The 16,325-nt window shown below is 38.0% G+C and overlaps 2 protein-coding genes and 1 long non-coding RNA gene across 3 annotated transcripts in view; 1 reads left to right on the top strand and 2 right to left on the bottom strand.

Moving 5' to 3' along the window:
* ush (Zinc finger protein ush) overlaps positions 1–7,024 on the bottom strand; it is a 204,319-nt gene extending 197,295 nt beyond the window's left edge. Inside the window, exon 1 of the mRNA XM_069109399.1 lies at positions 6,542–7,024. Coding sequence (XP_068965500.1) covers positions 6,542–6,581 — 40 coding nt within the window. The 5' untranslated portion in view covers positions 6,582–7,024. The remainder of the gene's footprint in view (positions 1–6,541) is intronic.
* Positions 7,025–7,885: 861 nt separating this feature from the next.
* LOC138177898 (uncharacterized) lies at positions 7,886–12,770 on the bottom strand. Its single transcript, XR_011172563.1, has 2 exons — positions 9,461–12,770; positions 7,886–8,087 (listed from the first exon to the last, which is right to left on the bottom strand). It is a non-coding gene; the product is annotated as an uncharacterized LOC138177898 (long non-coding RNA).
* A 158-nt stretch (positions 12,771–12,928) lies between these two features.
* Positions 12,929–15,750, top strand: LOC138177897 (Kruppel like transcription factor cabut). Its single transcript, XM_069109195.1, has 3 exons — positions 12,929–13,124; positions 13,445–13,654; positions 14,129–15,750. Exons 1-3 carry the CDS (start codon positions 13,071–13,073, stop codon positions 14,993–14,995), a joined length of 1,131 nt encoding a protein of 376 aa, XP_068965296.1. The 5' UTR covers positions 12,929–13,070; the 3' UTR covers positions 14,996–15,750.
* The last annotated feature ends 575 nt before the right edge of the window (positions 15,751–16,325 follow it).

A 16,325-nucleotide genomic window follows, 5' to 3' on the forward strand; every position in this document is an offset into this window, starting at 1 on the left:
AAGATTGGGGCGAGCGCTTATTTTGGAGGGCTTTTATACTGAGATTTTAGTCCCTCTGGAGGGGTTGTCGTCTGGTGTATCTCAAAGACGCCTATCCCGTTGCTATTTGGTTATTGTTTCGATGCCTGTGGTATGCAGAATGTCTAGCCTATCCTATTACTGTTTCTGAGCGGGTGGCCTTCTTGAGCGTGTAACACTAGCATCACTCTCTCGACAACGCAAGTCCCACTCTCTGACTTCTCAACTCACAATGACTGTTAACACGTTGGTCGCCCAGCGTAATTCGGCTAAGTTTCCCGCCGGGACCAAATCCGACTGTCGGTACGCTTTTCGGTTAGAGTATTCCGAGGGATCTCGTGGCAGATATCCCAGATCTTTCATTTAGTCGAGAAGCATATTTCTTGTGAGACGCACATCAGTGATTTTTTCATCGTCAAAATGTTCAGTAAACAGCGTGAAAATATATTTGAAAGTGAGGAGAGTAGTATAGAATAATGGAAAAACTGGTATCGGCAGAAGTGACCAGATGGTCTCATATGCCACTACGATACGGAAAAGCATCAAGTGGTATCGGAAATTAGCATTTACTCTTAGGAACAATTATAGTAAATGCTCATATTGTATACCAAACAGCCACAAACAAAAAAATACGGATAAGAAAATTTCGGGAAATTCTCGTTTCCGAATGGTCCGATGTGGCCTCAGAAAATACGGTGCCCGACAACCATCAGAAAAAACGAAGAAGGTGTCCCACCATTTGGAGATTCGTAAGAATCAGCAGGGCAAGCCTATAAGAAGGATGTGCACCCTCTGTAAGAAGAGGCAAATTGTCGCACGCCAAGAAGCGAGAAAAACGTAGAAAAAAACTAAAACATATTGTTCGAAGTGTCCAAAATCACCCCAAATGTGTTTGGAATGTTTTAACGAATACCATGCAACATAGCATAATGTAATATTTTATCCAGAATATATATTAATAAAAAGTATGGTATAATGTGTTTTTAATATTTTTATGTTGTATATCCTATATATAATATCCTATATTTAATTAACTCGAACAAGAAGAGCGTCACCCATATTTGGTTTACGGGGTCCCCAAGGAAGCATACCCGTCACATAGATATGGGTATCGTGGCGACTAACGTGTTAATTCGTTTTCATCCCTTAGCAACCCCTTGTCTTTTGTCTTAGCCCCACCATACACATGATCCGCAACCGCTTGTTTATGATTCGTCCGATATCTCTTAGGCCTTTCGTCCACGATACTACATTATCGTATGTTGCATCTACTCGTTTTATTTGAAGTTTACCAATGTACATTATCGAGTAGCTGCTAGTACGCAGGATAGCTCGCGACAAACATTTCTCCAATTAACTTTCCATCGACGAATTCCTAATTCGTACTACAATTTACCATCTAATCGTTTCGCGTTACCAATAGAAAATTCAATAACCCTTGCTCTCCATTAAAATTCCGTTAAATCTTAGTTTAATCGTATATTCCATACAGCAAATACAAGAAAAGCAAGAAACCAACGATTCGCCGATCCCTCGGCGATCGAGGCGAATTCTTAGTTCGCAGACGGAAAGAGTTGCTGCAACCAGGAACCAGTAATAACGAGTCGGCGATGACGCACCGATATCCAAAAAGGTAAAACAATTTTCTCTATGCTGCTTGCGAGATATCCCGACGATAAAACTGACTCTTACAACGACAAATTTTTCACGTGTATTCAAGGTAAAGAGGGAATTATGCGAACGAAGAAACCAAAAAGAAAAACGTTCGTACGCGCTTGCTGGATACGAAGAGATAAGAAAAATCGTCTGGTGACGTCAATTATTTTTAATCTATCGCGTTGGTTATCGAGCACGAGGACCGTGCCTCTTCCGCGAAGGACGTATCTCGCCGTATAAGCGTTTAATCGCGCGCGTCCTTTCCGAAATCGGCGAACTTTAGTTGCGCAACCGGCCGACGCGCGTATTTTAAAGTCCTCCGCGACGATAAGCGGCAGATAGGTTAATCTTTAAAGCGATCGCGTTGCACCGTCGCGAATTTCAGGCACGTACGAACGCGGCCGACGAAAAGCCAGGAAATTTGAACAATTTCGTGAAGAATCGTTCTGTAAATACGAAACTATTCAAACGCTAGTATAAAAAATTATTTATTGGAAACAACAATTTATTCGCTCTTTTTCGTAGGAATAGCAGCGGACTGACTATTCATCTAAATTGTCTGTGTTGGATCTCGTACCGGTAATTAAGACAGTAATAAGATGCTAATCTCAAGCTCGTAAAATTTTCTAAATACTCTTATAAACGTTATAAAAGTATGAAGTTGCTTTAGAAGTACGAAACATCGGTCGAAACAGTCTCCGATTAAGTTAAAAATACAAAAAGCGTAGAAACTCTGTCATACAAAAATTTCTAACATCCATTGTCCCACTCGTATTCTTCGAATTATCCATCTCCCAGTCACGTATCCATCTTTCCATTATTCACGTATCCATTATTAACACTTCGACTACCACGTTGGTCACATATCACCGGCCACGGTTTCTCCTGTGACGCCATGGTGGTCATTGATAACCGGAGCGCTTCAGCTTCTTACAATTGTAAAAATTGAATGAAAATTGACAGTTGGAGCATTTTGAATATAACCGACAAATAGAAGATACTTTGAAATAAAAAGTGTGCCCCACTGGACAATTAAACATTTTTATAATAACATCAATAAAAAACAACGAGAAGAAATCTTGTATCTAACAGTGCACTGTGTTAAAACATTTTAAACGTAAATGTGGCTCATCGATACAATCTGAACAATAGATGGTCACCTTTTTCATCCAATTTTTAGCAATTTTTAATCCTAACTGTTTAACCAAACCACTGTACCGTTCGAAGCTGAAGTTACCCTTAAGAACCGGCGCAGAAGCAGCGAGTGAACCAAGAAAGGCCTGCTCGTTCCACGATCGCTCGTTATTAACTCAATTACCGTTGTTCCCAATTAGCAGTCACGCGCGTGGCTCAACGTGCCACACAATAATTACAGGGACATTAACGTCCAGGTGACAAAAAAGTGGTCGAACATCTTTTAGAAACTTGCACGAAAATTACAAAAGGGGAAAAGAAAGAGAAGGATGCGAACAATCGGAGACGAGAGACGACGTTTTAACACGTTGACTGCTGCGTCATCCATATTCGGATGACAGCAAAGTTCCTCATAGGCCCACGTTATCCGTATTCAGGTGACGCTTATTTGACTATTTGCGAAGGATCGTCGTAGGTATTTGAAAAGATTTTCCACAGAAAGTAATAAAACTATTGAATTATTATAAAAGTAATACGAAAATGGTTTATTAATAAAATTATTTAGAATGTAAAACTTTAAAGCATTCTGTACAAAGCTGAGGTTAGTCGGGATAATTTGGACAATAAATTGTCATTTTCTTGAAATTCTCTCGCGTCTTTCATCAGTCCGTTCTTTTATCTGTATAACATAGTTTGCATGTGCGTCTAATGCTTCTTCCGGAATCATTTTTCGACGATATTATGCTGACTCCGTCGAAGATAAGGATTTTTTGTATTTTCAGACAACCCTAATAATTTTGCAGCTAATAATTCTCTAAATTTTCTAATATTTACATCCTTCCTTGTCGCAATTTTGTAAACCGTCAAAGCGTTTACAACAGAAATTCCCAGAAGGAGTTGAATGCCAAGTTTTCGGTACCATTTGATTCCTTTTCTAATTGTGGTGGCATAAGAAACCATTTGGTCGGAATAATCTGTACCACACTCGTGGCCTGAAGGAGATTTCATTGAAAACATTGCGCGGCAGTGAACGTGTTAAGGATAACAAACGTGGTCTCGTCGTGAAATCGCGGAAATATCGCGTAAAGCGTGTTAAAACGGTTGTCTAACTACGAAACAATCATTGAAAATACTCTGCAGACTAAGAACCCTTTGGTAATTAACTGCTTGAGTTACAGTGACTCTCATCGATATCCAGGATTATTCCTATCTATTATTACTAGCAACGATAAACCTGCGATTGAATCACATTCTGTTCTCTTCCCGTAGAAGAGAATAGTTTTCCTGCGTAATATTCGATTAAAAGTCCTGGAGAACTTAGAAACTTTGAAAAAGGCAAAAGATAACAGGAAATGACAAGAATTATGAATTTCCCCGCTGTGACAACCGTTTAAACACACCAATTTACATAAAATATTGCCTTTTACAAAGAAAAAAACATGGATCGCTAAATGATGCTTTTACAGCCGATCCTTAAGTATTTAGAAACTTAGAAAGAGCAAAAATATTGAACGATAGAAAGTAATAAGAATTACGAGTGTTCCCGGCGAGACAGCCGTTTTAACACACTGTGTGCGGCGTGGCGATGAACAGGATGGAAAGAGGAGCGGAGAGGAGAAACACCCGGTTCGACGAGTCGCGGCCACGTGAAAGTGGCCGGCGACTTTCGTGATCGCGGGGGCCACGTGATCCAGCCGCGACACAAGGGCGGCGAGGGACGAAGGATCCCGTCGGAATCGGCACCCGCGATCTCGTCTGGCCTCGATCGGTTTTACGCCGAGATCCAGAAACATATACGTATAAGCCGAGATACGAATTCGTGCAGCCGAACCGATCCCCGTTTTGCCAACTCGATACCATCGACAAAGGTCCTGCGGAGTCGTGGAAGCTTTAATTGGTGGCTGTAAGTAGGTACACGAGTGTCGCGAATCCGCCTGGTTGCGTAAGAGTTCGCCAAAAAGAGATATTGGGAAGCACATTGGGGATGGCGAGTGAAGAAATAGAAAATTAGCTTTACGAAAAAATGACGAAGTGTGTGATGGAAGAGACTTTTAATTTTTTCAAAGTATCGAATACTTCGGATGCGAATTTTTTTCATGGAAAAGCAATTTGGTATGATCATCATTGAGAAAAATATTTCGTGTATTGTTCAAGATATTAATTGGATCGTTACGTGTGTATTTAATCCTTAATTATAGAATTTTTATTTTATTACTATGATCTAATGGAAGATTTTTAAAACCGCAATGTATTTGAATGAAAAACCTTTGATAAACAAATATTAGTGAATAGTTTGAATATAGATGTACGTGTAAGAAAGTTAATGCTGCCTGTTACTGAAATGAAAAAACCATCTCATAAACCTACTTGTTTTTACCATTTCACTTGAATGGAAATGTGTCTGCATATACATACAGTGAATTTCGCTACACACGTCAGCGATCAATTTTAACATCAAACAATTATATCGCACTTTTGTTGTGTAAACTACACGAAGTGTGCTTTTTCTTCTATTGGTATGCACGTGTCTGTGATAAAAGAACTATTAGTGTTGAACATATGAAGAAAAATGTCGTCTTCCAAAATTAAGAATTATAGTTTATAAGAAGTTTGTTTCTTATGAAGAATATACGGTTTGTTTCGCAATAGACGATAGTAATGTCCAGGTTTCTATGTGCCGCAGAATTCCAGAAAAGCAATACAAAACCATTCTAAGTAAAGACGCAATAAGTAGAATACGTTAATAAGACCGAAAACAAATTTACCAACGATGAACCCATATATAATAGTATACATCAAAGATAATATTTGAATATCTATACTTGTAATAAAATGGCGTCAAAATTAATATATAATGGCTTGTGACAGATATGTATCTACTACGTATATATGTAGATATAACAAATTTATCGAAACATATTTCCTAACTTTAATACATTCCGAGACACGTTGACACTTCAACGTATCACAGCATTATATAATAAAATATTAATTCCAATGATCTGTAACGGTATTATATCATTTTCCCTGATTAACGTACAAATGTGAAATGCAATGATTTCTATGACATTGGCGTACGCACGCGGTTCGAGCGCTGCATGTGTGGTCAACCACGTGATCCGCGAGAGCTCGAAAGGTCAGCTGACAACAACCGACCTGTCGAATGACAACTGTTCTCTCCCAATACCAGCTAACCTAACATTCCAATCGATCGAACGAAACAGATACAAAAAAAATACAGAAAAGATCGTGCACATGATTGATTCTCTGCAAAAGAAAGATAATTCAATACCCCTGTAACGTTAAATCTCGATCGAATAACTTCGAAGCTATCTACGTATGTTCCCGCCAGTAAGATATCACGATACAAACGCTGATTGGCTAGACACGTTATGCAGTATCGAGCTCGTTCGAAAAGATATAACCGATAAAAAATGGCGGAAAGAACTGTTGTCTCCGAGAAAGAATTCTAACCGACGCGAATCAGCCGAGACAGTTTGCATGGCACGTAAGCGCCGAGTGGAAACGTGGTCTGACAAGCAAAGACGCCCAATCACCTGTCAAGCAACGTGGTGGCCGGCTTAAAAGCACGCCGTCGAGAAACCCGTTTTTCCGGGTTGCAGACACGATTTAACATGCGTTACGTGAGAAATACGAACACGCGGAACGTAGACGAAAGAAAGCGGCAGAGTCACGGGAGAAATGAAGGAATCGCATATCGGTTACGACTCACGTTTCAGTGGTTTTGGATTGCTCTGCTTGCGGCGTGACATCCTCTGCGTTCTGCCATCACCAAATCAGCGTCGACATGCTTGACATCGTTGCAGGTACGCGCGAGAAGACGAAGTTCGGTCGTCCCAGATCGTCGTAACGTTGTTGACATATAACAAGTGACACAGCACACGAAACGAAAATTTAAGGGTAGACGAAACAGGTTGGTTTATAAGACGACAAAGCCAGGGAGACAAAGAGATAAAAAAGCAACGAACAACGAACACTTCGACAGGCACAAAAATACGATTTTTCCGATCACCGGACAATATACGTCTCTGATAAATGATACTTCCTCATCGATCCCGGATTGTTCTTTTAACCCGCTCTTGTGGTTCCTTCTTACCCTGCGTTCGCAGTCGGTTCTCGCGTTTTTCACGCACAAACGCCGATGAAAAACGTATACACGCACCACGACGTACTCGTACCGCGGCCGCTGTCAGCGAGCAACTAAACAAACGCGATACCAAACAACCCCCACTCCTGCAAATGCAGCGTGACTACGTGCTACTAAGTAGGGGAATCGGTGAGGGGGGAAGCTCCGCCCATTACTCGAGTTCTGCTTTTGAAAGCGGGAAATTTTAAAGATGTGTTTACCGGCTGAGAATGTTTGTCGAGTGTATCAGATGGCGGTAGTGCGTCGATATACATGATATCGATTATCTGAAATTCAAATTAAAGGAATCCGAAAGATCTCCGAAAAATACTGATAAAAGAAGATAAAAATTAAGACAAGCTATATCATTTTTTCAATTATAGAAGGAATTTAATGATTGATGCAAAATATTATATAAATATAAACAAAATACAATCTCAAACGTGATGATCGATTATTGGCATTAATATTGATGATAACTATCGTGGGTTTTATTTTAAAAAGTCTGCTTTATGAATAGCAAATAATTTTTGATGAGAAATAGTTATAACTATTGGTTGGTAACTTGGTAGAAGTTCTCTAGCGACATCTACGGCCGAATAGTATAGTTTTAACACATAATGTAGCTATTCTCATCTGGTAATCAATCTGAAATTTTTTAAATTGGCAACGGTAGATATCAGAGGCATCATGTGTACCGACAAAAATATATTTCGCACTATCTGCTTATACATTTACATGAATCTTAATGTTAGTTAGAATTAAATATAGATATGCATAAATAAAATTTGAATTTCATAATTATGATTTAAAATTGTGATATAATTTTTTCATATCAAGCTACAAATACATGTTGTTGAAAATTATTTTGTTTTAATTAATTTCTTTAATTTGTCATGCTTTCTTATATAATCCTATCCTAACCCTATATAGATACATTAATTCAATTTTTATTTCACAGGTAAAATATTTACAGTTTTATTTTACAGGTAAGATATCATCGTCGATGCTTATTTCCCAAGGTTGAAACTTCCACTCGAGGCATTTTTATCCTCCATATTTATTTGCTTCTTCGGCCGTGGATGAGAAGTATGTATCCTCAATCCGATCCAATTTTTACGTGGCACCGTTTCTTCGAATGTAAACAAGTCAAAGACCAATTATTCCCACTTCTATTACTGCGAAAGAAAAATACGTGCTATTTTCGGTCGTACAACGAGACTGAACTCAGACGATGTACCAAATGTATTCGCAATCGAACTTCGCGATATATCAAACACATCTCCGCTAACAATACGAACACTGTCCTCTATCGAACATACTTTTGACCACGAGTCGCTTACTTTCCATGAAGGGCTATGACCTGTTTAACAGACACGCCCCATGCTTTCAAACCCGTGGATAACATAAAGCAAAAAGCAAACCGAACGCAGTAATAGACACTGTACACTATACGAACATACTTACATAAATCGAAGATTTTTATGCATTTATGGAAAATTTAGAGGTGTAAACATTTATTGGTCAAACTTATCTATAATATTTCCTTACTTATATTTATAAAAGTATGAAATTGCATTAATATTCGCAATCTAAAGATAATACGAAGTTCTATACTGCAACTGTAACGAATACGGAAGATTTCGAAGAACAGAGAAGAAAGAATTAGAAGGTTAAGTCAGAGGCATCGCCAAAAATAGAACGACGAAATTGTCAACAATTGCATTTGTACAACAACAAACTACAAATGTAACGTATAAACGATGAGATATGTAATTGTAATTCTGTCGAAGTGCTGTCTGAAGGTCGGACAAAGGAAAAGACGCCGCAAGGCTAATGGCGAACGCAAGAAATTTAAAAAACAAAAATAGTTACAAGAAGGAACCATCGCAGCAAGACAATCGCAAAAGTAAATGCATATTTTTAATCAATGCGTAATTCTAATTATATGAGCATAATATAGTTTTGCAATCGTATGGAGTAATAATTATTCAATAATTTAGCATACAGTACTGCTGCAACAAAAACACTGATGAAATAGCACGCCCTTAAGTGAACTCAATCGACGGATGCGCGTGTCCGCAGGCGAGCCTTCGTGTTGACGCAAACCGAAGAAAAGCGTTACCTCTATATTTTCAAGCAGAGAATCTCGAACCTTGATAACTCGTATATAGATAAACATCGAGATTCTATGAAAACATTCTCGAGCTTACCAACTTTTCCTTACTACGTGTTACAAAGCAGTCACAAAACAATTAAGTCTGATAGTGCAATTTTATTGTTTGATAAAAATTTTAATTTTGTATACTCATAGATAGATTTCATACATATCAAATAAATTGCATACCAATGTTATTGTGCCGCTACTATAATCCTTGATATAATCCGTGTCACAATAATCTGTGATACTACAGTAGCGATATAAAAATGTAATTTCTATTTGATATTTAAGATTAAGATTTTGAATAAAAAAAATTTTTGAAATTTAATATTTAAAACACGAACCTTGTATCTTTAACCAGTTTCCTACCTAAGCTTTGCATTATTTGTTTTTGGCGTCTTTCTTGACACATACTAAACACTGTGGTTATTTTTGTACGTGCTTTCCTCCTTTGTTTGGTGCACGTTTAAAATGCACGTAACGTGCAACGTTCAATCACTTTAGTCATGTTATTAATTAAAATTGCGAAACAATACGACACGCTATATAATACAAAGATCGGGGAAGGTCGTGCGGTCGGCCTTGAGGCCCTCTACGGAGAAAGTAAGATAGAGGAGATACAAGTCGAATGTTTTGAACGAAATTCGTTCGATACAAGATACACTTTACGCTTGAGGACCCGATTTTTACGAACTTTCGGTTAATCATACCGGATGCTTCTCTGTCACGTTCTCTTACTGACTTAGATATTTATTTTAAAAACAATGTCAGCGATACTTCTGCAGAGTTAACACGAAGCTAGCGATAAAGCATGAACAGAAAACGCACACACGATCATCGATCACGAGTTCGTCGAATGATTCCGTTGTTGTCTATCGTAAACATTGGTAGCCATTCGTCAAATCGACGGGACGCGTGGCTGCTCACGAGAATCGATATAAGTTTATTAAAGACTGTAAAATTATTAAGAGCAACGAATAATACTTATAGTTCAGTTCACTATACGGACACCCGATAAGAGAATGATGAAATACTAACTAAATTTTTTGATAAGGACTTTCGTTATGAAAGAAACAATTAAAGTGATTTACACTCCGTTATTCTTCTAATCTTACCGCGTATTTTCCGATCGTTCATGGGAACCGTTGTCGATTATTCACGGCGACGTAAATAAGCATGGAGCGGGACTATCGAGTGTTCTAATCGTTTTACCAATATAGAGCGCAGTCGAGAACGATAATGCACAGAGAACAGTGAAGATATCAAACGATAAAATCAAATTTACTAAAGACACAAGAACACTAAGAGAAAAGAATTTACATAGTAATATTCCATGCGATTGCTCGCTGTGTGATAAGAAGCTTGTTCAAAAAATAGCGATAAGGAACCAATGGATATACGTAGAAAGTCACATAGAACGTGGTCACATGGAACTGATTCACGATTCTACGCCTTCACCTGTTTCGAACCGACAAAAATCTAAGAATTCGCCCAACGATATCGCTCGTTTCGACGTCTAGTCGACACAGCAGGTCATTCTCTTCTTAATGAATCATTGCATTATGCATTGAATATGCATTAACAAAAATACGCAATTATGTGTGCCCTACACCCAATACGATTAAATGTTAAGCTGCTACGGGAACTCTATTTTCAAAGCCGATTATGACGTACATAGATTGTTTCTTTCAACGGCTTCGACTTCGAACACAGAATAATTTGAATGTCACGAATTCCACTAAGACGACGTTAATTCGTAAAGCCTCTTAAAGAATTGCGTTAAGGGACTTGTAACCCAAGCTTGTTCATTTGTTAAAAGAAGGAAAAGATACTCACGCGTTAAGTTTTAAAAGGAAATTCGTAATTTCAAAATCTTTCGAATTCTTTTTATTTCATTTCAATTTCATTTCGTAAACATGATAGATGATCAGGATTCGACACCATTACTTTGCCAAAGTGAAATATGGTCACATTATAATTGAAATAAATTAATAATCTACGTTTAAACCTCCTTAGCGTCTCAGTAGGTCATGTTATATGAATTATATTAAAGATGATAATAGATATTTTGTATGTTCATAATCTATTTAGCCTATATTACGATTTTCTATGAGACGAAATTTGGAAGTCATAAAAAATCTAAAAGAGCAAGAAGAAGATATATATTTAAAGACAGAATATAATGATTTTCGTAACACGTGGATTTCAAAAGCAGAAAGGAGCCAAATACAATATAATAGATTAATAACGCGCAATAAACATCAGTTGTCAAGTTGTTGTTTGTAAGTTAACTATTTGTTATCTTCTTACGACCCCATTTTGTTTTAGTGCGCAACCGCGATATGTGGGCCACAATATGAACATCGTCTCAGTTTACGGAGATTTCCGCATTTCCAAGAGAGACGTCGTGGAAAATCACTACGCGTTCATAGTAACAGATTTACCAAAGGACAGAAGTTTTTTTCGATGCAACCATTCTATGTAAAAAACTAAAAATGCAATTTCTTGTATCTATGAATGACATCGATTATACAGCATAGTGCTATATACGGTCTTCAAGGCGAATTCTACTACGTTTGCATTCGAAACATCATGAAAAAGAAGAACAAAAGAATATTCGCTAAATATAACATTCAGCGAACGATAAAATTATTCCATTTTCCCTATATGAGCTGTCTTTAAACGATCCGGCTTTAAATAAATACGGCTGCGAATTTCTGCCGATGCAGACATTCAATCAATCAACCAGCCGACCAATTTGTTCGGCAGAGAAGACGCTGCAGAAAAATACAACGGGATAAAGAGAATGATGGAAGAGGAGAAGGGAAAGAAGAGTCAAAGACCAGCACCCGCCCGAGCTGAATTCGAATTAACCAGTCGCAAAGTAGGCGACCGATATATTTACCGGCAGACTGCATCAGAATGCTTCCTCGTTAAAATCCGACCTCCCGACGACTTCGCTTTCCTAGATTTTTCAGTTATTTGCTCTATTCAACCCTCTCCATATACTACGCGTGTATATACATACGTATATTGTTCCTTCAAAACACAAAAAATACTCGAAGAATAAGTTGAGAGAAATCCAGATGCAATAAACCAATAAATGTCAGAGCGGCTGCAGATGCATTGCTGCAGACTTTAGATACGTTGAGGGAGAGTGACATGACAAGGATGCTGAACGGTGAAAACGACATTCCTAGAATCGTAATATATTTTTCCTCGTTTATCTGTAACAACAAAACATCTTCGAGAAGGTCAAAAATGGTAACCGGATACGGAAAAGCTATTAAAAATGAAATCATCGAAGCGTCATACGCGGTTGTTTATAAGAAGGAAATATTTATGCAGCGAGCTTAGAAACTCTCACGTTACAACGGGGCAAAGGGGGGGGGGGAAGTAAGTGTGGCGAAAAGGCAATTCGGAGGCTCGCCGTGGCTTGCGAACGTTCGGTCGCGGCCAGACTACATCGACGAAGAATCGCAGGAAGAGAAAAGGCGAAGAGATAGAAAGAGCGAGTTAGATAACTTCGAAAGGAGGTGTAGGAGGGTTGAAGTTGCATGACGCTTGGTGAGCGCAGCGATACCATGACGTATCGACCGAGCGCGCCACGCAGACTGACGTCATGATCACGGCCTCAGTCAGACCGCGAGCACGTGAACAGCACGCTGGTGATCACGCGGTCGTCGGCTGATAGTACTCCGCTGATTGGTCAACTACGGCGAGCCCCTCCACGCCATTGGTCCGAGTGAAGCGCGCCGCATGATCACACACACAACTAGCACGGCGTGTCGAGCCAACCGACCTGAGAAAGCTTCATTGCATTACCAGACGTTCAACGGTTACGTCCCTTAACCTTTTTTCGCTCGAAATACGGTATACGTGAGACCGCGTTTTCTCATCAACGGGCGAGCCTCTTTAACGTAGAACATACTCACGCCACATTTTCTCTAAAAAATGGATGCTAATCAAACACCTCTTTCACCACCGGCCTCACCCCAATTCAAACACGTAAGTGAACGTTGAATTAAAAGTACCGCCACTGTAGACAGACTAGCTGCCCGCGAAATATGAACGCAGCTGGAAACGGCAACCTGGCCTTGTTTCACGCAATTCATTTTACATCACAATATGTCTTCATTTCTATTCTTATTTCATATCATTTCTATTAATTTTTTCTTTTCTCTCGTATTTTTCTTTGCTTCGTACATTTTTTAAAGATTTTGTAGATTTTCTGTTTATAGTTCTTCTAGTTTATATTTCTCTGATGTAGTTCTTATAATTGAATTCATTATTTAATGCTTAATTAAAAAATTATTTTTTCTTTCCAGATTGAACCAACGATTCAGTCTTCGTTCAGCGTTGCAGCACTTTTGGGAGATAAACTTCTGCAGAAAACGAAGGCTGCTGATATAAACGTGAAGAAAAACGATGACGGAAATGCACGGCCTGGTTTACCTCCAACTCCACAACCTTCTGATTCGGAAGAAGATGAACCTTTCCGAAAAAGGCGATGCGTGGAACAATGTGAATTGGCAAAAGTGAGTATTATGTTATCGATACTAGTAGCCTTCTCAGTATGCATCTTCATTGCAAAATTACCTTTTTTTGATTTTTTCTGCCCGATCGACAGACCACTCCAATGTACATAGACGCATGCGCGCATGCTTTATAGAGTTGTTTTGCAAGATGACCCCATTTATTGCGTGCACATTGCGTGCGTTCACTCGTACACCATTTTTGATGCTTATCCTTCGAGCAAATGGTTTATACCTTCTGATGGTAGTCGTTGCAAAGTAACATTTGAATCCGTATTTTCCGAAATATATAGATGTCTCTTAAACGAATGATAAAAAGCCTGAGCTTGTTATATTTTCACTTCTTTTTAATTTTTTCTACATAATAACGTAGAAAATATAAATACAATATTTTTTCGATCTATCTAACAAATTTTTGTTAATCTAATTATCTAAAGAAAAGAATGAATTGTTACAAATTTGTATTTTTTTAAATAGTTACTCTTAGACGGTACGCCACCACCAAGTCCAGAACCAGCCCGTGTTTCGGTGATAATGCGTGCCAATCGAGATGGTACCTACAGTCCTGCCAACTTGATACCAAAGATTACCACGATATGCTCACAATCAGTTCCACATGATCCACAGCATATCTCCAGTTCACAGTCCGAATCGACTACGCGGCAAAGTACAACGGAGCCGGAGAACATACTGAAGAGTCTCAAATTCAAAATGAGTTTGCGGAAAGAAGAGATTATTGTAAATAATAAAAATACGGACCGCGAGACTGTACAACCAAAATTACATCCTCTAGCACCAAAACCTGCGCCGATTATGGTAACCGGACTTTTAGGATCGCCTTTGGTTCTTCCACGAGCTCCTCTTTTATTAGTAACTGCGCCTCCAACTACAACAGCATCAAGTGTAACTGCACCAGAGTCAACTGCACGACGTCGTGTTTACGAATGTGAACATCCAGGTTGTGGCAAGAATTATTTTAAGTCATCTCATTTGAAAGCCCATACACGAACCCATACAGGAGAACGACCATTCTCATGTCCCTACGAAGACTGTAGCAGACGATTTTCAAGAAGCGACGAACTTTCACGGCATAAGCGAACGCATACTGGAGAAAAGAAATTTGTCTGTACTGTTTGTCAGAGAAGATTTATGAGAAGCGACCATCTGGCGAAACATGTTAAACGGCATACCAGAGATAGGTCTTCATCCGCGAGTGTCTCCGGCGCTCAACCTTCTGTCACGCAAATGACATCCACACCTTTAAGAGTAAGCCTACTTCCGGTTATAGCACCACGTATAACACAATCGACTCAACAAATAATTGCACCGCAATTAACAGCTTGAAAAATACGAGAACAGTGACCTGGTATCACTTAATATTTAAGCTTGTATTTAAAGCAGTGAATCGAGCTTTAATTATCGCAGAATTAAGGACCATTCCAGCATCATGAGAATATTAAAATTGTCTTTTGATGGATAATCAAAGGCAATATTTTACGATAACAATAGATATTCTCTGCGAAAAAATTTATCCCAGGAAGATTTTCCTAAGTCCACAATCAAACAATAAAATTGTCGGAGAACATATCGACTTTGAAATGTGAACATTGCAAGAATACGAATACGCTCCTATATGTCTTTTCCGATGTGTGCCACAGTGTGATCGTGTAAATTGAATTAATAAAAGCGTACTTAAAAGGAAAGAACTTGAAGGCACGAGGAGTGGTGATAAGTCATAAAATGAGGCTTTCTTTGCCGTCCGTGAACCAAGTACCTAAGTGTGACTGTGATCTGTGATGCATAAGCGCGTTGACCGAGAAAAAATATTTATTTAAAAATGCAAAGACAGTTTTTATCTATTATATACATAACGGCTATGCAAAAGTGTTAAGGATTATGCTATTTTCATTATCTTCAACTAGTTATACATATATGTATATTAATTAAGGTCATATCTATCTATGTGTATATATGTATATACATATAACTCGTCCAGTTAAGTGATATACTAGACGAAGTAAGACTAATATTATGTATAAAAATAAGTTTTAAAATTTTTTCTACAGAAGCAGAAATTAATTAAACAACTTATATACTTTCATATAAAAGTGTCGTTAATATACATGAAACTTAGTACACCTTACACTGTCCTTCCTGTATCCTCAGACATCTAACTATATTCGTTATCGATTTACAAAAGTGTCTTAATCAATTTTATGTAATTCTTATAATTAGAGATTCTCGCTTGATCAACTTTAGTAAGTAAAGTGTTTTATAAATTACTTAATTAAATATAATTACTAATTTTGACAAAAATGATCCTTATTATATTTTTTATAGATTAACATAATGCAATACAACATTAATAAGCGAAAACTTGATAGTAAATCTTTAACTTCTCAACTTCATAAAAAAGTAAGACCAATATACATGAATAAAAGATCATAGATCAAGATGACTAATGAAAGAAAAAAAATTGCTAGTGCAGTATCTGTTGTGTTTGCACTACATGTTGTAAAGGACATGACTAATAATCATTAATTATTATACACTATTTCGAGCCCTTAGTTATTTTTAAATTTCGAACATATAAAACTTAATCGTTATCAACTGTGTTCACATTGAATTTTAAGTAAATGAAGTAATAGAATGTGATATCATTAGTTGTTTAAAT

This window comes from Bombus flavifrons, chromosome 3 (genome assembly GCF_040668555.2).
Source record: "Bombus flavifrons isolate JBK064 chromosome 3, iyBomFlav1_principal, whole genome shotgun sequence".
NCBI classification, from domain to species: Eukaryota; Metazoa; Arthropoda; class Insecta; order Hymenoptera; family Apidae; genus Bombus; species Bombus flavifrons.

Coding starts and splice junctions, on each gene's coding strand:
- LOC138177897 (XM_069109195.1), top strand. CDS start 13,071: ATGGATGCTAATCAAACACCTCTTTCACCACCGGCCTCACCCCAATTC. Junction 13,125..13,444: donor CCTCACCCCAATTCAAACAC/GTAAGTGAACGT, acceptor TTTTCTTTCCAG/ATTGAACCAACGATTCAGTC. Junction 13,655..14,128: donor AACAATGTGAATTGGCAAAA/GTGAGTATTATG, acceptor TTTTTTAAATAG/TTACTCTTAGACGGTACGCC.